Here is a 23888-nt window from a genome sequence, read left to right as displayed (position 1 = left end):
TTTCTAGTCCTGGACTTACAGCCAAATAGCGTGGTCATGTCTGTATTTACAGCAATTTCATTGTCCGTTTGATGTGGATGAATGTTTACATATAGATGTGTGCACATTGCCAGAGCTGTGTGAGAACACTACCATGCTTCTTTTGTAGTGGTGGGTAGGAGTGTTAAATAAAAAAAAAATGAAGATGATTATGGCTCTCTTTTTTTGTCAATTCAGTTGTTTAATTTCTATAGGTTTTGTAACATTCTAAAAGCTCTTTATTCCACAGATACTACATGCTAGTCAGTGTATTCAGTAGGTTGCATCAGAGGCATAAGGTATTGTAAGTATTACATACAACTATGCAACAATAATAAAAACAATAAAGACATAAAAAGGAAATTTACTTTTGATACTTAAGTACTTTTAAAACCAAGTACATCTGTACTTTTACTTAAGTAAAAATCTGTCTTGTAATGGAGTAATATTTTACCAACAGTATCTGTACTTTCACTCAAGTAATGAAGTTGTATACTTTGTACACCTCTGCCAATACGTGGCAAGCACGTCCATCTACAGAAACTGCAGGGGAATGTCTGTGGTGTGGTGGGTGCTGCTGATGGTTCACGGCCTTGTCTTCACCATCTTTTTTCCTGCAAGCTGGCCCATCTGTTTTGTTCATAAGTAGCAGTGCCCCGGTGGACTGTACATCACCATCTTTCACGGTCAGCAGCAGGAGGTGGCGGCTGTAGGTGACCCAGGATTCTCACCATATAGGAGGGTGGTCGGTAAGACAGCTCTGTAGACGCTGATCTTCATAAATCTATTGAGACGGGCATTGTACCACACTTGTTTGCCGAAGGTACTGTTTGCCTTGGCCAGTCTGTTGTCTATTTCTTTGTCGATCTTGGCATCAGAGGAGATCACACAACCTAGGCAGATGAACTGGTGAACTACTTTCAGCTCTGTCTGGTCAATGAAGTTGCTTGGTGGCCGGTACCCTTCCTTAGATGCTGGCTGGTGAAGTACCTCAGTTTTCTTTAGGCTGACCTCAAGACCAAAGAGCTGGCAAGCTTCTGCAAAGAAGGATGTTACACGCTGTAAGGCAACTTCTGTGTGGGCAACTAGGGCAGCATCATCTGCAAAGAGAAGTTCTCTAATCATTTTTTTTAAGGTCTTGGTGTGGGCCTGAAGTCACCTTAAATTGAAGAAGTTGCCATCAGTGCGAAATCGGATGCCATCTTTATCATCAATGTCTTCTGTTGCATTTTGGAGCATCATGTTGAAGAAAGCCTAGATGGAACATGTGAAATGAGAAATTAAGTATTTTACAGCCTTTGTAAGGTGCATTTTAAATAACACAAGCACCGCAAGACTTAACTTACGTATTTGTCTCCAAGCGCTTAGACTATGGGAAGCGTTTAATGTTACTTGAATTGGTGCTATTTTAGTGCATTTCTATCTTTTATATTGTGGAAGGCTTTGTTTGGAAAATGTTAATATAGAAATATATAGTTACATATTGTTTTTCTTTCATAAGAAGGAAATAAATGCATTTTGACAGGAAAAGAAGTACATTTAGAGTCAAATTTCATAACTTTCAAAATATGCCATTAATAGTGATTACCTCCCAAAAATTAAAGCAAAAAAAGTAACCACGATTAAACATTGTAATGGACTGACAGCAATATTTTTTACTTTTGTCCATATTATCAAAATCTGATCACACACAAGTGGTCTTATCAAAGGAGACACATTTGAAACTTATGTTACTAGGTGTAATTGGCCTAAAATGTATCTCCTTTGACCACTTATGATTGAATTATGTAAAAGTGGGGGTTCTCTGGTACTGCAGCATTATTACATGTTGAAGTTTAGAAAATGAGTAAGCTATTGCTCTCAAATATACCAGAATTTTAGGCCACATCCACACTTTCAGCTTTCTGACATAATCCTTTACCAAAGTATGCGTTGATGGAGAGTGTTTTTGAAATGCTCTGTTTCCACTGGAGGACAACAGCATTCTATTGTGGATGAAAGGCATAAACGTAGCAAACGTTTTTAGTGTCCATGCTGAAAAGACCAGCTTATGTTTTGTTTTGGGTGCTGGTCCCCCAGCAAGGAATGCTGGTGTGATGGTGACCCTACAAGGCTTTTATATTAGCTTAACCAGCTTTATAATAAAGACAATGCTGGTTAACCAGATTCACCAGCTAGGTGTTGCTTGTGAAAATCTAGATCAGCACCATGTGGCCACATGGATTTTTAACTACCACTAAATGATCCCATCACAAAACGTTTCTATAGTTAGCACTGACCACTTGAGAATGTTCTCCCAAATCTGGTGTTAATACCAGGTTTCACTGAGATATTGATGTGCAGGTTCTCTCTGTGTGAGGTGAAACATCAAGTTGTGAGGGTAGCAGAGAGTGCTGCAGTTCACTAGTATGTGCTAGACAGATTGATTGTGAAGGTTCTATGTGGATGTTGTATAAAACAGTGATTGAGAACACAGAGTGTTTTGTCAGTGCTTAGCAGAGAGAGAGAGAGAGAGAGAGAGAGAGAGAGAGAGAGAGATGTTTTGAGGGTTCTAATGAATATGCTGGTATGTAGGCTTTCTGCCGTCTCAAAGCAACAACACAGGCGCTAAGCTGCTAACATACATTCAAAGCCTTGGCGTATGTGGGAGCTTGTGACAACTTCAGTCCTAGTTAATGTGGTGCCAGGTCAAAAGTGTGTGTGTGTGTGTGTCCTTGCACTATGGAGGACAAAACCTGCAAAAATAATAATTAAATACATAAATAAATAAATGTAATAATAATAAAATAAATATGTCTTGATAAAACAAATACAGTTTTTAATGAAAGTTATTCCTGAATACATTTTTGTAGACTTTATTCCTTTATTTATTCTTTCATTTGTTTTGTTTTTTATTATTATTTATTTATGCATTAATTTATTTTTATATTTATTTATTCCGACATGTATTTCCATATTTAAATATTTCCACATGTATTTATTTTTAGATTTATTCTTACATTTCTGTCTCTTGTATGATAATTATGTGGGCTGGTCCTGCTTACCATTGGTTTATCGTAGATTGAAGCGTGTGCTCGATTACTCTTGACATGTTTTGATGTGGCGTTAGGTCATAGCCATATCGTGTAAACTATAGCTATTTGTGGGGCTAAAAACATAAGAACGTAAGTCAATCCAAGATTTATTGGTTATACTACAATCACAAAATAAATTGGGAGCTGTTTCTTCAACAAAACCACAAAATGAGCAAGTTTCATAAATGATATGATTTAACCTTATCCTTTTCTTTTTTCTGTGTATATAACTTCATATTTTGATGTCTGCAAATCCATAATATTGTTTTCTGTTGTTATGATTGTTCATTGTAAATGACAAACATGCTTAATTTCCCTGATCGATTATGTATGTATGTATATATAAGTTCTGCAATAAAAAAAAAAAATCTATAGCTGACGCTTCACATATATTTTGTGAAGCGTCAGCCAAGATATTTTTCAAAATATGAAAAAAAGGAACCGGGTGGTGGTGCGGCTCTGAATGGCGCCCGAACCCAGGAACCAATCATCCTGCTCGTGGGCTCCGAAAGAAACATTTAGCTGGCCGTGAGGCATGCTGGTGTCATCTTGGAGCTTAATGGGGGCAAACGAGCATGATGGGGAATGGGAGGTCTGCGGGCGAGGTATAACGACCGCATCCAGGAACTACACAAAGACGGAAAGGCATCTTTAAAAAGACACGTCTTTAAAAAGACGTTCACGTCAATGTGTTTTGCTCTAATAGAGAAAATATACTCTTTTGTCAGGAATATATACTCTCTTAGCGCTGTTGAAGCACATAGGGACGTAATCTGCACTGATCGTGCAGAAGGAGGGAAAGCCGCTGGAATGCAGCATATATCCAACAGCATACACTTCTTTGTTTAGAGGTGAAAGGAGCGGCAGTGGTATTATGCTTGCTGACACACAACCGCTTGGCTCCGAAGAAAAAATCTGAATGAGTGGCTGTATTCCAGTTCCTTTCATACTCGTATGTCCGGGGGAGTGGCATGCAAATTACACTCGCCAATTCTCATTAGCCTTTTCTCAAAGATTGGAGGTGTTTGGGGCTCCCAAAAGCGATCCCTATCATCACTACATCGATGCAACGTCGAATAAGTGACAGAAGGGGAACCATCTTTCTCCATTGACAACAACTGAAAAATAAAACAATTCTAAAGATGTTTTACCACTGTCGTGTTTCGAGAGGGCTCTTGCAAACATGAAATAAGACTTGTTTTTTCATGTCTGATGCCATTTACATCACAGCACATTATAGTCACTACTAGTGAAGGGCTTGGTAATTTGCATGTTTATTTGGTGCCATCAGCCAATCATTATTGGCCATTATAGACTTACTTGGTCAAGAAACAAAATGAGCATGTTACTACATCTAAAAGGGCCTGATATTTTATAACACACTAATTGCATGTCAATTTCCAAAAACACCTCCTGTCATATGAGCTTATTTAATTGAATAATGCATTCAATTGCCTGTTCAAATTTGCTCTGAAGGCACAGCGTTTTCTTTTTTTTGCTGCATATTCATGCATATGGCACTTTTTTCTTTAGGTGCAAACTCACAAACACACATACGCCAATTCTGACAATCACTAAAAGCTCACAGTGACAATAGCTGTTTCAGCCTCTTGAGTATGCCCAAATCATTACTACATGCAGAGGTTAACAAGGCCACAGCAGACTGTCTGACAAGCTCATTTTTCTATGTGTGTGTGTGTGTGTGTGTGTGTGTGTGTGTGTCCTTGTTAACCTCTGCCTGCAATAATGTTGTGTGCTGAACTGCAGTGGAAATGCTTGCAGTGCATTTTTATGTTCAGTTGCTGGAACTATAGCACTCCACATTTTTATGGGATATATGTGTGTGTGTGTAGTGATGATGAGAGAGTTGAGAATGTTGAATGAACGCTTTGTATGCATTTCTGCTCTCTGTATCCGAAACACTGACATCAACCTCACCCCAACCCACACTCACATAGACAGAGTACTGTGATTTAAAAAAAAATCTGGCTGTATGTGGCTGTCTGACTGTGTGTGGCAGTGTTTGTGTGAACAGAAACTGTTAATTTTTATTATTTTCATTGGCGGTCCAAAATGTGTTTGATGCTCTGATTAAGATGGTTCCAAATTCAATATTTTCTCACTATTCCCTACAAGACTTTTGGAAAATCCACAAGGAAACATTCCTCAAAAACAGACTTAAACACATACACAATAACATTAAGAGGTTTCCTTTCCCACACTCTCAAAATACAATTCTAAATGTTCCGTTAGCAAGTATATTTAATTTCCCATTAGTCTGAGCGATGATTAAAATGATAGTTGTGAACTTAACCTTTAAATCACATACATAAAATTGATATTGAATAGGTTATTACTGACATAAAACCAAAGGTGATGAGGTTTTTTAAAACATACATTTAACTAAATTTACTTAAGGTGCTGTAAGCGATTTTTTTTTTTTTCATGGAAAGGTATACAAAAAAATGTCCTACTAAACAGCAAAGAAAAATGTGTCTGTGGACAATAATGCTTTCTGCCTGTCAATTATTTTGCATGTTCTCATTATTGTAGTTGCAATTATTGAGGCATAATGCATTTTTAAGCCATGTTGTTCATAACAGCTGTCAGTTGAGGGTGCTATTTTACTACTGTTGTTTTTAAAAACGGTTTCTGCTCTCAATAAAGCTAATTTTGGTAACTTTGGATTTTTTTTTTTTTTTTTGGAAAGAAGGCCTGGCTAATGCAAAGGCTCAGTCTTGTGGAAGTAGAATGGCTGAAATCCCTTACAGCACCTTTAAGCACCACACCAGTAATCTTGAGTTGGGGTGAATGTGGTCTAAGACACCAACAGCTCTGTTGGCAGGCAGAAAATAAACTGGTTCTGAAGGCCTGAAGTGTCCTGTGCAATATTCATACCTGCAGGGAAGGGGTAAGGTGGGGCTGATTGTCCATCATAGCTTCCAGACAATCTTCCACTGCTGTGATGAAAAAGGCAAAGCAAGAATTCATGAATTCACTGTTATGCAATAATATTCAGAAATGCATGCTGGGATAACATGGATTGTCAGGTTTTGCTCAAACTTGTGGAGTTCATGGTAGCTTGAGTGCTTGTAAATAAATGTAAATTATTAGAAATACTTATTGTAAAAAGTATTTTTAATACTTTTTGCTGAAACTAATATGCTGAAAATACAATTTGTAATAAAAAAGATATATATTAAATTCACACACATAGAAACATTAATCACATTCATACTGAATGCCACCTGACATCCTATGATCTTTATCAATTAGGGAAAAGAGGTGAGGTGTGCAGTATGATTTGGTACATTCAGCGTAAGTTGACCCAGAAAAATCAGTTAATAAATGAAAGAATTATTAAAAAGATTTAATTTAAATTGTAAATTTAAAATGTAAATCTATTTAACAGTTTTCTGTGATGTACATGGTAAAATAAAACAAACATTAAAATATAATCATAAATATATATACTTTATACTTTGTCTCAAAGATCTTGCAATAAATTGGTTAGTCATCATTTATTTGAATTATATAAATATGTACCGTACATGTTAAAATATAATTTTTTTAATTAAACACATTTCTACAGGTATAAATCTTTGATAAAAGATATGTTACGTGCCATAAAAGTTGGGCAAAATCTTCAGCTGTTTTCCAGCTGACAAAATTATAGTTCCCCTTCTGTCGCTCTCTCCACGTTGTGTCGGAGAAGCGACACTAGGGGTCTCTCTTGAGCGCAGATATATACCTCTGTTCTATGAAAAAAGGCCAATGAGAAGTTGGCAGACAGTATTTGCATATCCCGCCCCCAGACATACGGGCATTTAAGCGGGGCGAATACGGGAGTTCATTCAGAAAAGCCGATGGTCGTGCATGCAGTCTGCTGCGAGTCACACACCAGTTCCTGTTTAATCCTCTGACGCTCTGCATGCTGTTGGATCTGATTGCGCATAACAGCGGCTTTCTCCTTCCTTGCACGGCTGTGCATTTGTTGCCCCTGGGCGCTTCGACAGCGCAGACAACTCGAAAGAGTTATTCTAAAAGAGTAATTTCGCTCTAAAAAGAGCAAAACACAGCGGCGTTGAACGTCCTTCTCAGGACGCATCTTTTTAAAGACTTTTAAAAGATTTTTCCGCCCCTGTGTAGTTTCCGGATGCGGTTGATTTCTCCCCACCTCTGACAGTCATAAAAACTGCCTTGCGTACCTGAGTTGCGATCACACGCAGGCAGCGTTTTTATGAATGGTCTATGTTTTCAGTACGAGAACATAGCCATGACAGCATTGCGGTCGTAGGCTTTTACTTGTAGTGAGAGAAAGCCACTTCAGCCGCGGGTGATGAAGACGTTCTGGGGACAATGACGGGCTCCATTTCGCCGGGGGAACACCCACGAATCCCCCCACCTCCCCGGCACGCCTTACTTGTTTCCGTCCGAGCTCGGGATGAGCATTCTCTCCAATGGGTTATGTTTTCAGTGTGAGAACATAACCGCGGCAGCGTTGTGATCTCTGCTTTCTCTTGTAGTGAGAGGAAGCCACTTCAGCCGCCCCCCGCACCTCGCCTCCTTCCTACGGGATTGGGGCAGGCGCCGCGGGCGATGAAAGACGATCTGGGGAGAATAACGGGATGCTTTTGCCGGGTAAATCCCCTCAAAACCTCCCGCCTCCCCGGCACACTTGCCTGCTTCCCCCGAGCTCGGGATTAGTGCGGTCTGCTTAACGGCCTACCATCCGGTCCCTCGAGCTCCCCGGCATTGGATTACGACATCACCACTGCATCGGAGAGCATAACAGCGGTGTCTGACGTGGATAACTTGCCTGGGCTGCCACCTTCGGGTCTGCCGCCCAGTCTGTGCCTGACGCACGGAGGTCCACTATGCTTCCCCGGGCTTAATTGGTTCCGCGGGTATGTGCGCCACTCACAGCCGCCCCCTCCAGTTCCTTCCCGGACATGCATGACGAGCTGAGCAAGCCCAGCTTCCTCGCTCCTCCGCTCTTGCTACTCTCAGTGGTAGAACGGTCCCAGACCGCTCCCCCCTGCACGCCATGGCCCCCTGCTGCAAGTCCACCGGGCCAAGGCACTTCAAAATCTGCACCTTCAGCCTGTCTCTGTCCCCTCACATCTTCACGAAAGTCGCAGAGGCAGCTCTTGCCCCTCTCCAAGAAGCCGGCATACACATACTCAATTACCTCGACGATTGGCTCATCCTGGCCCCCTCGCGAGAGTTACTATGCGCGCACAGAGACCAGGTGCTTAGGCACCTCAGCCATTTGGGGCTTCAGGTCAACTGGGAAAAGAGCAAGCTCGCCCCGGTTCAGAGAATCTCTTTTCTCAGCATGGAGTTAGATTCAGTCTCAATGTCAGCATGTCTCTCCAACGAGCGTGCACAGTCGGTGCTGAAATGCCTCGCTTCCTTCAAGCCAGGCACTGAGGTCCCTTTAACGTTTCCAAAGGCTCCTGGGGCATATGGCATCCTCCGTGGCGGCCGCGCCGCTGGGGTTGATGCATATGAGACCACCTCAGCACTGGCCTCAGACTCGAGTCCCGAGACGAGCATGGCGCCGCAGCATGCACTGTGTGAGAATCCCCACCGCCTGCCACCAAACCTTCAAACCCTGGACAGACCTCTGCTTTCTACGGGCAGGAGTACCCTTGCAGCAGGTGTCCCGACGCGTCCTGGTCACAACCGACGCCTCCAAACTGGGTTAGGGTGCCAAGTGCAATGGGCACGCAGCCGCAGGCCGTTGGAACCAGGCCCCGCTGCGTTGGCACATCAACTGCCTAGAGTTGCTGGATGTTTTCTTTGCCCTGAGGAAGTTTCTCCCGTTAATTTGAGACAAACATGTCCTAGTCAGGTCAGACAACACCACAGTGGTAGCCTACATAAATTGCCAAGGCGGAGTACGCTCCCACCACATGTCACAGCTCACCGGTCGTCTCCTCCTTTGGAGCCACTCATATCCCCGGCAACCTCAATGTGATTGCGGACGCGCTGTCACGACAACGCTTGCCCAGCGGGGAGTGGAGGCTTCACCCCTAGTCGCTCCAGCTGATCTGGGACCGGTTCGGCAAGGCCCAGGTAGACCTGTTTTCCTCCCAAGAAACCTCCCACTGCCCGCTCTGGTATGCCCGGACAGAGGCTCCCCTCGGGGCAGACACTTTGGCAGACAGCTGGCCCACGGGGCTGCGCAAGTACGCATTTCCCCCAGTGAGCCTTCTTGCACAGGTGCTGTGCAAGGTCAGGGAGGACGAGGAGCAAGTCACCTTGGTGACCCACTCGGACTTGGTTCTCGGACCTCACGCTTCTCGCGACAGCCCCTCCTTGGCGAATCCCCCTGAGGAAGGACCTTCTTTCTCAGGGACGGGGCACGCTTTGGCACCCGCACCCGCACCCAGACCTCTGGAACCTCCACGTCTGGCCCTTGGACGGGATGTGGGAGATCTAGCCGGTCTACCATCGACCGTCGTAGATACTATCAACCAAGCCAGAGCCCCCTCTACCAGGCATCTTTACGCCCTAAAGTGGCGCCTATTCGAAAATTGGTGTTCTTCCCGGGCTGAAGACCCACAGAGGTGCGCGGTTAGGTCAGTGCTCGTGTCCCTACAGGAGAGGCTGGAGAGGAGGCTATCCCCCTCCACCCTCAAGGTGTATGTCGCCGCTATTGCGGCTCACCACGACACGATAGATGGCAAGTCTCTAGGTATGCACGACTTAATTATCAGGTTCCTAAAAGGAAACTCCCTCCTGGCCAAGCCTGTTCCCCTCCTGGGATCTCTCGGTCATCCTCACAGGCCTCCAGAGACCCCCCTTCGAGCTGCTAGATTCAGCTGGACTCAGGGCCCTTTCTCTCAAAACGGCCCTGCTGATCGCGCTCGCCTCCATCGAGAGGGTCGGGGACCTGCAAGCGTTCTCTGTCAGTGACACTTGCCTGGAGTTCGGTCCGGCAGACACATCCTAAGACCACGACCGGGCTACGTGCCCAAGGTTCCTACCACACCCTTCAGAGATCAGGTAGTGAACCTGCAAGCGCTTCCCCGGGAGGGGGCAGACCCAGCCCTTTCGTTGCTGTGTAAGGCCTCATGTTCGGTCTCCCCCTGTGTGTAATTCCGCGGTACTGTCCCCTCACGAGCAGACCCCCGTGTCTCTCTTAGGCAGTTCCAGCTGCCTCGGTCGCCGTGCTGTAGCTTCCCCCCTCCACGAGGCTGGATCTACCACCGCGCCAACTTTCCCACATAGGACCCAAGCGGCCATGTGATGTATTCGCCACTCTTTGCCTCCCCTGCAGGGTAGGTGTGGTCTCCACAGGGTCTTCTCCCCCTGAAAGAATAGGAAACGGGGTAAGACCCTCTTCCCTTAATGCATGTAAGGGCCCCGGCTGTAGTAGCTCTATGCGAGAAACATAGAGAGAAAAGAGGCCCAGCCAGGCTTGGCCCGTTCCCAGGTTGGCAAGCATCACCCTGTTCCCCTCACTAGGGTAACCAGAAGGATTCTGATGACTTTAATGGGGCATTGGGGAAGGGTACGTGCAGCCTGATACAGCTGGTCGCCTTTGCACTTAAGAATACCTGCCCGCTCCTGTATCAGCATTTCACGTACACGGCTCAGCACATGGCATGATTGAAGTGGGACCCTGTGAAGCTTTCCACTAAGGAAGACACGGGAACCAGCGTCGGCTTCAAGGTAAGATTCTTTAATTACACACTTTCTGTTCGATACACAATTGTACAACACACGTTCTTTTAGTTGCTACTCTGGGTGTAGGCACTCTCTTCCCCGAGGCTCTGTGGCTGCTGCTCTTTTATGCCGCTCTCCTCATGCTTACTGCAATTAGACACAGGTGTTAGACATAATTTAGCTCAGGTGTAAGCGCCCTTACCGCTTTTCTCTCCCGGACGGGCGCTTGACCACGCCCCCGCTGCCACATACCCCCACCGCCGACTCAGGCCGGGGCGTCATCCGGCCTGCCTACCACTCCCCCCCATTTCTGGAGAGGAAGTCAGCGGCAGCCATCTGCACCCCCGGTCTGTGGATCACCTTGAATTTAAAAGGCTGGAGTGCCAGATACCAACGGGTGATCCGGGCGTTAGTATCCTTCATGCGGTGAAGCCACTGGAGTGGGGCATGGTCCGAGCAGAGGGTGAAGGCCCGCCCCAGCAGGTAGTAACGGAGTGTGAGGACCGCCCACTTGATGGCCAGACACTCCTTCTCCACGGTGCTGTACTTGGTCTCCCTCAAGGAGAGCTTCCGGCTGATGTACAGCACCGGGTGCTCCTCCCCCTCCACCACCTGCGAGAGTATGGCCCCCAGCCCTCTGTCTGAAGCGTCCATCTGCAATACAAAAGGGAGAGAGAAGTCAGGTGCATGCAAAAGCGGCCCCCCACAAAGTGCAGCTTTAATCTGTGTAAACGCCTGTTGGCACTGCTCTGACCATTGGACCGGATCTGGAGCCCCCTTTTTAGTGAGGTCAGTCAGCGGGCTGGTGACATCCGAATAATTAGGCACAAATCTTCTGTAATAGCCAGCCAGCCCCAGGAACTGCCTCACCCCCTTTTTGGTCTTGGGTCTAGGGCAAGTCGCAATCACCGCGGTCTTGTCAATTTGGGGACGCACCTGGCCATGACCCAAGTGGAACCCCAGATACCGTACCTCCACACGGCACGCGCACTTTTTCGGGTTTGCCGTGAGCCCCGCCCGCTGCAGCAATCTCAGGACAGCCCTCAGATGTTGCATGTGCCACTGCCAATCATTGCTATAAATGATGATATCGTCTAGATAGGCAGCGGCGTAAGCAGTATGCGGTCTGAGGATCCTATCCATGAGACGCTGAAACGTGGCTGGTGCCCCGAACAAACCGAAAGGAAGTGTCACGAATTGGTGTAATCCGAACGGCATGGTGAAGGCCGTTTTTTCACATGATATTGGTGTCAAGGGGATCTGCCAATAACCCTTCGTTAGATCCAAGGTCGAATAAAATCGAGCCGTACCTAACCGATCGAGCAGTTCATCAACACGGGGCATTGGGTACGCGTCAAATTTAGACACCGCGTTGACTTTCCTATAATCCACACAGAAACGTACAGACCCATCGCTCTTGGGAACAAGGACGACCGGGCTGGACCAATCGCTGTGGGACTCTTCTATTAATCCCATCTCAAGCATCGCGTCCAATTCTTCTCGAACTACTTTCTTTTTATGTTCGGGCAAGCGATAGGGGCGGCAACGTACCACCACGCCCGGCTCGGTCTCGATATGGTGATGTATCATGTTTGTGCGGCCCGGTAGAGGAGAAAACACGTCTGCAAACTCCTTTTGTAATTCGGAAACCTCTGCGAGTTGGCGCGGTGAGAGGTGGTCTCCACAAGGAACCGGGGTGTTGAGATTGCGGGCTTTGTTTACCTCCGGTCTGAGCTCCGCCCTCTCCGGAACTACCGTTGCCAACGTCACAGAGGCCGCCTCTTCTCTCCACAATTTCAGGAGGTTGAGGTGATATATTTGACGTGCGCCCCCTCTATCGGTACATTTAACCTCATAATCGAGATCCCCTACTCGTCGTGTGACCTCAAAGGGTCCTTGCCACTTGGCGAGTAATTTAGAGCTCGATGTTGGGAGTAATACAAGCACTTTATCTCCCGATGTGAATTCCCGTAGCTGAGCACCCCTGTCATACAGCCGGCGTTGGCGTTCTTGAGCCTAGAGCAAATTCTCCTGTGTTAATTTCCCCAGTGTGTGGAGTTTTGCTCTAAGATCAAGAATGTATTGAATTTCGTTTTTACTATTAGAAGGTCCCTCCTCCCAAGCTTCGCGGATGACGTCGAGGACCCCGCGTGGGCGTCGCCCGTACAGCAGCTCAAATGGGGAGAACCCCGTGGAGGCTTGCGGGACCTCTCGTACTGCGAATAACAGAGGGTCCAGCCACTTATCCCAATTTCTAGCGTCTTCGTGTACGAATTTACGAATCATATTTTTGAGCGTCTTATTAAATCGTTCCACCAGTCCATCTGTCTGAGGATGGTAGACGCTAGTGCGAATCGACTTAATGCCCAAGAGTTCGTAAAGTTCGCGAAGTGTTCGTGACATAAAAATAGTGCCTTGGTCTGTGAGGATTTCTTTCGGAATCCCCACCTGGGAGATTATTTTGAAGAGTGCCCCTGCAACACTACGTGCTGAGATGTTGCTCAAAGGCACTGCTTCAGGATATCGCGTTGCGTAATCCATCAGGACTAACACAAAGCGATGTCCGCGTGCCGTCCGTTCTAATGGCCCGACGAGGTCCATTCCAATTCTTTCGAAGGGAACCTCGATCAATGGAAGGGGGCGCAAAGGCGCTTTTGGGGTGGCAGGTGGGTTTACGAGCCGCACACCACCTGCGGACGTCGCCGCCAATGCCCGGCCAATAGAAACGGGCTATTAGACGGAGAAGTGTCTTTCTTTCCCCTAGGTGACCGGCCATAGGATTATAGTGAGCCGCCTGGAAAACCATTTCCCGGCAGCTCCGTGGAATCAATAATTGTGTCACTTCCTCCTTTGTTTGAGCGTCCTGCGTCACTCTGTACAACCGATCTTTAATAAGCGAAAAATATGGATATGAAACGGCGACACCCGGCCGGAGTTGTTGACCATCGATTACTCTCACTTGGTCAAAAGCGTGCTTAAGGGTTTCATCCCGCGACTGCTCCAAGGGGAAGTCCCCCTCCGGGAATTCCCTGAGAGGAGGGGCGACAACCTCGCCCCTTCCCTCGTCATTCGGAGCAGCCGAGGACGGCCCCGGCTCCGCCTCCCCTGCCAAAGCATCGCACATCACACATCTCTTCACTTTCATGCAGGACCCATCCGCACAAACTCCCTCCAATAAATTTCTAAAATTCGGCCAATCAGTTCCCAAAATTAGCGGATGGGTGAGGCGGGAACTAACCGCTGCCTCCACACTATGTTTTTCTCCCCGGAATTTGATCGCCAAAGTCACCATGGGATACTTGTGAACATCCTCATGCACACACCTCACCCTCACCCGTTTAGCTGAGCCCAAAGCCCCGGGTTGAACCAAGCGTTGGTGGATGGTGGTCTGGTTACAGCCGGCATCCAACAATGCTTGGTATGTACCCCCCTGGATCCTTACCGGAATACGGTACGCTCCAGCCCGATCGGGGGCAGCCTGCGGGACATCGGAGACCCGCACCACCGTCCCTATTTCCATCAGCGGACACTGATCCCGGAAGTGGTCCGGGTCTCCGCACCTCCAGCAGACCGGCCCAGGTGCCACGGCCGCACCCGTGCTGGTGGGCGCCCCCACCTGAGGAGGAGAGCGGCTGAAGGACGGGGAAGGGGTAGGTGGGTTCTCCCAAGGCCGGGAAGTTGGTCTCATGAATCCTCCGCGCCTGCGGGGGGCAGGAACGGACCCTGGGGAGAGAGCAGAGCGAGAGGGAAGAGGGGAGAAAAACAGGGGAAGACACAGGGGAAGGGGAGAGAGAGAGGGCTCATCCGCCCTTGGAATCGGCGCCATGTGGTCCTCCGCGAGTCGTACGGCTTCCTCCAGCGACGCTGGGCGGTGACACTGGACCCACTCCGCTGTTCTCCAGGGCAAACTGCTCCAGTACCACCTGATCGACGAGCTCCTCGACGTCGCGGTCCCCCGCAAGCAGCCACCTCCGACAGGCATCACGGAGCCGCTGGGCGAACGCAAACGGGCGGTCGGACTTATCCAGTTTCAAGGCCCGGAAGAGCTGGCGACTTTCTTCCGGGCTCCGACCAACCCGTTGCAGGATGGCTCTCCTCAAGTCGGTATAAGCCAGGAGGCTTGTTGCCGGAAGTTGTTGTGCCGCGAGCTGTGCTTCCCCAGACAAGAGAGGGACGAGGTGGGCTGCCCACTGGTCGCGCGGCCAACCCCAAATTTCCGCCGTGCGCTCAAAGAGGTCCAGGAACGCCTCCGGATCATCTGCCGGCCCCATCTTCTGTAGCGCAGGTGGGGGCAGTGTGGCGCGGGTGTCCGGGGTCGCGGCTGCGTCTGGAGCGGCCTCCTGGCTGAGGAGGCTCCGGATAGCAAGCCGGTCCTCTGCTTGAGCCCGCATTATCTCAAAGAACCGACGATCCTGGTCCTGTCGGAGCTCAAGCAGAGACTGTTGGTGGCTCTGATGGAGAGTAGCGAGGGACTGGAGGACTTCCGCCAGCTGGGAGGACTCTATGGGGCGACTCTGTTCCATAATTTGCAGAAAAAAATTTTTTTTCCAGCTAACTCCCGGGTTTCGGCACCAGTGTGAAGCTTTCCACTAAGGAAGACACGGGAACCAGCGTCGGCTTCAAGGTAAGATTCTTTAATTACACACTTTCTGTTCGATACACAATTGTACAACACACGTTCTTTTAGTTGCTACTCTGGGTGTAGGCACTCTCTTCCCCGAGGCTCTGTGGCTGCTGCTCTTTTATGCCGTTCTCCTCATGCTTACTGCAATTAGGCACAGGTGTTAGACATAATTTAGCTCAGGTTTAAGCGCCCTTACCGCTTTTCTCTCCCGGACGGGCGCTTGACCACGCCCCCACTGCCACAGACCCCTAATGTCGCTTCTCCGACACAACGTGGAGAGAGCGACAGAAGGGGAATGTCTAGGTTAGGTATGTAACCTCCGTTCCCCGATGGAGGGAATGAGACGTTGTGTCTTCCTCGCCACGTCGCTGAGCTGAGCCACTTTTGTGGCCGGACCATTTCCGGCTCCTCAGAAAAATCCTGAATGAACTCCCATATTCGCCCCGCTTAAATGCCCGTATGTCCGGGGGTGGGATATGCAAATACCGTCTGCCAACTTCTCATTGGCCTTTTTTCATAGAACAGACGTATATATCGCTACTCAAGAGAGACCCCTAGTGTCGCTTCTCCGACACAACGTCTCGTTCCCTCCATTGGGGAACGGAGGTTACATACGTAACCTAGAAGTTTAAATGGGCAGATTCTCATTTTAATCCAGCTTTAATGGCTAGATAAACTTAAGCGTATAATAATAACTATAAATACAGATATAAAACAAACCGAATGCTGAAATCTCAAGACTATTATTTTCTTTGGCTATTAGTTTCTATTGCGCACAAGCTGGGTCACTCTAGCTCGGTTTGTTTTTGACAATAGTTCAGATGACAGTGGGTGATTGTTTTCAAGCCATGTGAATAAAAATGGCAGCTTGCCAGTATCTTTCCCACACCTGGCTCACCGCTTGCAGATGAAGTTGAACACTGAGAGACTCAACAAATCGAGAGAGAGTAATTCCCGATTGATGGCGCCGATTGACATGGCATGCCGTCAGCTCCTCTGCTATTTTCGTTTGTTTCTTGGTTTGTTTGTGTTTATACATTTCGCGTCTTTAATAAGTCAAAATGAGGCCACATCGTTAATATACGATCGCCAAATGCTGCTTAATATTAGATCTACTATATCGCTTTACGCGATCAAGGATACGACTGGTCCGAGTTTCAGCCTACCACCACCTCCAGGCTGAGATTTTGCCTGGCCTCCTCTCGATTGGTCTGTCAACCTCGTCTGGATGCTGTGTGGCCGGAGTTGGATCGCGGCCTCTACATCTCAAGGCGCTCTCTGGAAATTCCTTATCAATGGATTCTACATTTGTCAGCGGTTTCGTCAGTGCCATCTCACCGTCGCCGCTCACCGCGTCTTCGGCGCGGTGGGGTGGATTATCATCATCTTCGTCCACTCTGTCGGGCACCGCACATCGTCTCGCAACAGGTCTGTGACGCATCTTCGATTAAAATGGCTTTAGTAAATTCAAGATCGCTGGGAAACAAGACGTTTATTTTTAACGACTTTATAAACTCTGGCAACTTAGATTTTTTATTTGTGACTGAGACCTGGCTGTCTGTTGGAGATAATAGTCCTTTCTCTGAACTTACCCCTCCTAATTATAATTTTTTTAATTCACCCCATTTGTCTGGCCGGGGTGGAGGACTGGCATCTGTTTTTAGAGACAGTTTTTATTGCCGAATCTTAGAAATTGACATTTTCACAAGTTTTGAAGTTCAAATTTTTGCATTGGACTCGATGAACTCGTTGGTGGTGGCAGTGGTTTATCGCCCACCAAAAACAAATAAAAACTTTATCACCGAGTTCTCAGAATTTCTAGGGGATATTACCCCTAAATTTGATAGAATTTTAATTGTTGGTGATTTTAATATTCATGTTTGTTGTGACTCCACAGTGTTAGTGAAAGAGTTTCTTAGTCTCATAGAGGCGTGTGATATTGTCCAGTGGATGAAAGAACCAACATATGCACAGGGTCAAATTTTAGACCTGGTGTTGACACATGGCCTTTCTATTTCAGATGTGCATATAGGTGATTTGAGTTTTTCGGATCACAGGCCTATAATGTTTACTGCTGATATTTCTTGCCACACTACTGAAATTATTAGACCTGAAAAATGGTCACGTGTTGGCCTTTTTTCTGCAACCTCGGTGGAAAATTTTTCAGTAGCATTCAAAGAGACCTGTGATTTGCTTTCCTCAGATTATCTTGTTAATGCGTTAAATGTGGACGAGCTTCTTAATACGTTTAATTATTTATGCACTAGTGTTCTAGATATTATTAGCCTATGAAACTCAGAAAACATAAAAACAAAGTAGAACCATGGCTAAACAGCAATACCCGTAGTTTGAGAAAAGCCTGCAGAAGGGCAGAACGCAGGTGGAAAAAGGATAAACTTCAAGTATCCTATGACATTCTACGGGAATCTTTAATGACATACCAAAAAGCAGTGAAAGCTGCGAAATCTCACTATTTTTCTGAGATAATTTGTAAAAGTACAAATAGTCCCAGGGCTTTATTTAATATCTTGAATTCTGTTTTTAATCCAAATGGCAAAATTTGTTTAGCGGAGTCCTCAACTTTGTGTGAAAACTTTTTTATATTTTTTAAGGATAAAATAGATACAATTAGACAGTCCATCATTCCTGGTACTGATGACCCTGTTGATTTTTTAATTCCCACTAAGCTTTTAAACTCATTGCTGGGTTTAATGGATTCAGTTGCTAAGCTGAAGCCTACCACCTCTGCATGTGATATTGTTCCGACCCAATTTTTTTAATTGGTACTTGATTGTGTTGGGGATTGGATTCTAACAATTATAAATAAGAGCATTCTTTCTGGGATTGTTCCATCCTTTTGCAAACATGCTATGGTGAAACCATTGTTGAAAAAGCCAGGTCTGGATACAACTATCTTATCACATTTTAGGCCAATCTCAAATTTACCTTTCATTGCAAAAATCTTAGAGAATGCTGTATCTGTGCAATTGCAAAGCTTTCTGGAAACAAACAATATTGCAGAAAAATTCCAATCTGGTTTTAGGAAAAACATTGTACTGAGTCAGCACTTCTAAGAGTTTTAAATGATATTTTATTATTTGTTGACTCTGGGAACTCAGCAATTTTGGTGCTATTAGATTTGAGTGCGGCATTTGATACAGTTGATCATGACATTCTTTTATCGCGTCTTGAAAAGTGTGTGGGCATTCAAGGAACTGCCCTTTGCTGGTTCCGATCTTACCTTAGCAATAGAACATTTTCAGTGGGTATTGGTCGCGCTGTATCATCTGTAGCACGAGTTAACTGTGGTGTTCCTCAAGGGTCTATTCTGGCTCCCATTTTATTCTCACTATACATGCTACCACTGGGCTCAATTTTTAAGAAGCATGTAGTGTCTTTTCATTTTTATGCAGATGACATCCAAATCTGTCTCCCTTTGAAACGAAATGACAAGCAAGGCCTAGAAACTTTGCTTGCCTGTTTAACTGATGTACGATCTTGGATGTCCTTGAATTTCTTGCACTTAAATGAGAGTAAGACTGAAGCAATTGTTTTTGGCCCCTCTGTGGGTAAAGCAAACCCGACTACTGACTACGATTATTTAAACTCTTATATCAAACCCACTGTGAAAAATTTGGGAGTTCTTTTTGATTCATCTCTCAAGTTTGACCAACAAATAAATTCTGTAGTAAAGTCTTGTTTTTTCCATCTTAAACTTCTGTCCAAAGTTAAAACTTTTCTATCTTTTAATGATCTTAAAACTGTCACACATGCTTTTGTTTTATCTCGTTTGGACTACTGTAATTCACTATATATTGGATTACCCCAATCCTCCATGTCACGGCTTCAGATGGTCCAAAATGCCGCAGCCAGGTTTTTAACTGGGGTTCGTAGACAAGAACACATTACTCCGATATTATTGTCTTTAAATTGGTTGCCAGTGTGTTATAGAGTTGAATTTAAAATTTTGCTGCTAGTTCTTAAGGCTTTGACTGGTCTGGCACCATCCTATCTGTCAGATCTTGTAAATGTAAAAAAGTCAATAAGAGCCTTGCGATCCTCAGACAGCATTATACTGTCATATCCCAGATCGAGATTGAAGTTGCGAGGTGATGGTGCATTTTCAGTGGCCGGTCCTAGGATATGGAATAGTCTTCCTTTATCTGTGAGGTCTGCAACGTCTGTACATGATTTTAAATCTAAGCTACAGGCTTATCTTTTAACTCTTGCATTTCACTCATAACTTTCGCTAAACCCTAACCTAGTGTTTTATTGTCTGTTACTGTATTGTGTGTGGTTTGTTTTATACTTCTTCATTTGTACAGCACAGTGGTCAACTTCTGTTGTGTTTATTTGTGCTTTATAAATAAATAAATGAAATGAAATGAAATGAAATGAAGACTCCATTCTCCGTACAGTAAATCCACTTCCAGGTTTATTATGCCTTGGACATGTGTCACGCATAATGAATAAGCATGTACTGGTCCACATAATCAGTTTCTGTGAAGGATGTGCAGTCGAGACGAGCGTGTAAGTCCTGGAAATTTACATATGCCAATTTTAGCCAGAGGATGTGGAGAAAAACATTTGTGAATTTTCAGCAAAAAAACATATAGATTAATTGTATTAATTTTTAACAGATTAAACGGTCAAGTATTAAATAACAGAAAATAACGTGTTAAATTTCCCAGGCCTAGTATAAAGTAATTTTATCTTAGGAGCACACAGAGCAGCAAGACCCCATAACTTTTAACTAACAACAAAGAGAAAGCAATAAATAGAGCAAAAGAAAAAAGAAAAGATGCAAAAAGTACGGGAGAATAAAGGGATAGACAGAACTTTTAAATGATCAAAAGACTTTCCTCAGTTTCAGTTCTCAATTTCCTCATTGTTTGATGTTACTGGCATCAACTCATAGTGCAGCATATGCCCAGTGACCTGCCAGAAGTGTGACTAAGTGCATGTGTGTCTGTGTGTAATAGCAGATACAACTCTGGCAAACAAGCCATTGACGATCCATAAAACCTGGCTGCCCGCCCTGCTTTCAGGGCATTCTGCAGGAGTGAACGTAGAGTGTGTGTGTGTTTAAGAGAGAATTTGTATCCATTGGGACTCCTTGTGGTCAGGTGCTAGTTAAGATGAGTGCACTGATTCTATAAATATCTTTGAAAGAGATTCTGCTGCTGTTCTGGATTCTCTTTTCTTCTGTCTTTCTGCCTTCTGTCTTCCTGTATCCCACTTCCTCTACCTCACTCTCTCTTCTTCTCAAATGTTAAACTGTTCTACATTTTAAATTTAGCCAGCTTCAGAATACTGTATTTATTTTTCCCCCTCTCTAATTGTATCCATCTATATATGCTTTACAGAGTAGAACATACAAACAGACACAATACGAAGGCATTTATGATAATCGATGTTAGATGATCAGGCATTTGCAGTCTCATCTCACTAATCACTGCAGAATTGGGCCTAACGGCCTAACAGTAATGGCTGCGCAAAGACCCTGCCCCACCAGTAGGCTGTACCACATCACTCCGGTGAGTAAATGCATCAACAAAACTATTATTACTGATATTTCAAAACATGTGCTAAGGGATCTGTTGGATACCGGTCTGGTTATAGCCGGTATCCAACAATGCTTGGTATGTACCCCCCTGGATCCTTACCGGAATACGGTACGCTCCAGCCCGATCGGGGGCAGCCTGCGGGACATCGGAGACCCGCACCACCGTCCCTATTTCCATCAGCGGACACTGATCCCGGAAGTGGTCCGGGTCTCCACACCTCCAGCAGACCGGCCCAGGTGCCACGGCCGCACCCGTGCTGGCAGGCGCCCCCACCTGAGGAGGAGAGTGGCTGAAGGACGGGGAAGGGGTAGGCGGGTTCTCCCAAGGCCGGGAAGTTGGTCTCATGAATCCTCCGCGCCTGCGGGGGGCAGGAACGGACCCTGGGGAGAGAGCAGAGCGAGAGGGAAGAGGGGAGAAAAACAGGGGAAGACACAGGGGAAGGGGAGAGAGAGAGAGAGGGCTCATCCGCCTTTGGAATCGGCGCCATGTGGTCCTCCGCGAGTCGTACGGCTTCCTCCAGCGACGCCGGGCGGTGGCACTGGACCCACTCCGCTGTTCTCCGGGGCAAACTGCTCCAGTACCACCTGATCGACGAGCTCCTCGACGTCACGGTCCCCCGCAAGCAGCCACCTCCGACAGGCATCACGGAGCCGCTGGGCGAACGCAAACGGGCGGTCGGACTTATCCAGTTTCAAGGCCCGGAAGAGCTGGCGACTTTCTTCCGGGCTCCGACCAACCCGTTGCAGGATGGCTCTCCTCAAGACGGTATAAGCCAGGAGGCTTGTTGCCGGAAGTTGTTGTGCCGTGAGCTGTGCTTCCCCGGAAAAGAGAGGGACGAGGCGGGCTGCCCACTGGTCGCGCGGCCAACCCCAAATTTCCGCCGTGCGCTCAAAGAGGTCCAGGAACGCCTCCGGATCATCTGCCGGCCCCATCTTCTGTAGCGCAGGTGGGGGCAGTGTGGCGTGGGTGTCCGGGGTCGCGGCTGCGTCTGGAGCGGCCTCCTGGCTGAGGAGGCTCCGGATAGCAAGCTGGTCCTCTGCTTGAGCCCGCATTATCTCAAAGAACCGACGATCCTGGTCCTGTCGGAGCTCAAGCAGAGACTGTTGGTGGCTCTGATGGAGAGTAGCGAGGGACTGGAGGACTTCCGCCAGCTGGGAGGACTCTATGGGGCGACTCTGTTCCATAATTTGCAGAAATTTTTTTTTTCCAGCTAACTCCCGGGTTTCGGCACCAGTGTGAAGCTTTCCACTAAGGAAGACACGGGAACCAGCGTCGGCTTCAAGGTAAGATTCTTTAATTACACACTTTCTGTTCGATACACAATTGTACAACACACGTTCTTTTAGTTGCTACTCTGGGTGTAGGCACTCTCTTCCCCGAGGCTCTGTGGCTGCTGCTCTTTTATGCCGCTCTCCTCATGCTTACTGCAATTAGACACAGGTGTTAGACATAATTTAGCTCAGGTGTAAGCGCCCTTACCGCTTTTCTCTCCCGGACGGGCGCTTGACCATGCCCCGCTGCCACAGACCCCTAGTGTCGCTTCTCCGACACAACGTGGAGAGAGCGACAGAAGGGGAATGTCTAGGTTACGTATGTAACCTCCGTTCCCCGATGGAGGGAACGAGACGTTGTGTCTTCCTCGCCACGTCGCTGAGCTGAGCCACTTTTGTGGCCGGACCATTTCCGGCTCCTCAGAAAAATCCTGAATGAACTCCCATATTCGCCCCGCTTAAATGCCTGTATGTCCGGGGGTGGGATATGCAAATACCGTCTGCCAACTTCTCATTGGCCTTTTTTCATAGAACAGAGGTATATATCGCCACTCAAGAGAGACCCCTAGTGTCGCTTCTCCGACACAACATCTCATTCCCTCCATTGGGGAACGGAGGTTACATACGTAACCTAGAAGTTTAAATGGGCAGATTCTCATTTTAATCCAGCTTTAATGGCTAGATAAACTTAAGCGTATAATAATAACTATAAATACAGATATAAAACAAATCGAATGCTGAAATCTCAAGACTATTATTTTCTTTGGCTATTAGTTTCTATTGCGCACAAGCTGGGTCACTCTAGCTCGGTTTTGTTTTTGACAATAGTTCAGATGACAGTGGGTGATTGTTTTCAAGCCATGTGAATAAAAATGGCAGCTTGCCAGTATCTTTCCCACACCTGGCTCACCGCTTGCAGATGAAGTCTCCATTCTCCGTAGAGTAAATCCACTTCCAGGTTTATTATGCCTTGGACATGTGTCACTCATAATGAATAAGCATGTACTGGTCCACATAATCAGTTTCTGTGAAGGATGTGCAGTCGAGACGAGCGTGTAAGTCCTGGAAATTTACATATGCCAATTTTAGCCAGAGGATGTGGAGAAAAACATTTGTGAATTTTCAGCAAAAAAACATATAGATTAATTGTATTAATTTTTAACAGATTAAACGGTCAAGTATTAAATAACAGAAAATAACGTGTTAAATTTCCCAGGCCTAGAATAAAGTAATTTTATCTTAGGAGCACACAGAGCAGCAAGACCCCATTACTTTTAACTAACAACAAAGAGAAAGCAATAAATAGAGCAAAAGAAAAAAGAAAAGATGCAAAAAGTACGGGAGAATAAAGGGATAGACAGAACTTTTAAATGATCAAAAGACTTTCCTCAGTTTCAGTTCTCAATTTCCTCATTGTTTGATGTTACTGGCATCAATTCATAGTGCAGCATATGCCCAGTGACCTGCCAGAAGTGTGACTAAGTGCATGTGTGTCTGTGTGTAATAGCAGATACAACTCTGGCAAACAAGCCATTGACGATCCATAAAACCTGGCTGCCCGCCCTGCTTTCAGGGCATTCTGCAGGAGTGAACGTAGAGTGTGTGTGTGTTTAAGAGAGAATTCGCATCCATTGGGACTCCTTGTGGTCAGGTGCTA

At 46.3% G+C, this 23888-nt stretch overlaps 1 protein-coding gene across 1 annotated transcript; it reads right to left on the bottom strand.

Moving 5' to 3' along the window:
- Positions 1–231: 231 nt before the first annotated feature.
- Positions 232–23264, bottom strand: LOC127622253 (uncharacterized). Its single transcript, XM_052096287.1, has 6 exons — positions 23133–23264; positions 21234–22384; positions 14212–14385; positions 5991–6052; positions 1178–1272; positions 232–1055 (listed from the first exon to the last, which is right to left on the bottom strand). Exons 2-6 carry the CDS (start codon positions 21601–21603, stop codon positions 1031–1033), a joined length of 726 nt encoding a protein of 241 aa, XP_051952247.1. The 5' UTR covers positions 21604–22384; positions 23133–23264; the 3' UTR covers positions 232–1030.
- Between the last annotated feature and the right edge of the window lie 624 nt (positions 23265–23888).

This window comes from Xyrauchen texanus, chromosome 28 (assembly GCF_025860055.1).
Source record: "Xyrauchen texanus isolate HMW12.3.18 chromosome 28, RBS_HiC_50CHRs, whole genome shotgun sequence".
NCBI classification, from domain to species: domain Eukaryota; kingdom Metazoa; phylum Chordata; class Actinopteri; order Cypriniformes; family Catostomidae; genus Xyrauchen; species Xyrauchen texanus.
The sequence above is the reverse complement of the archived record's forward strand: the minus strand, read 5'-3'. Positions and strand labels throughout refer to the sequence as shown.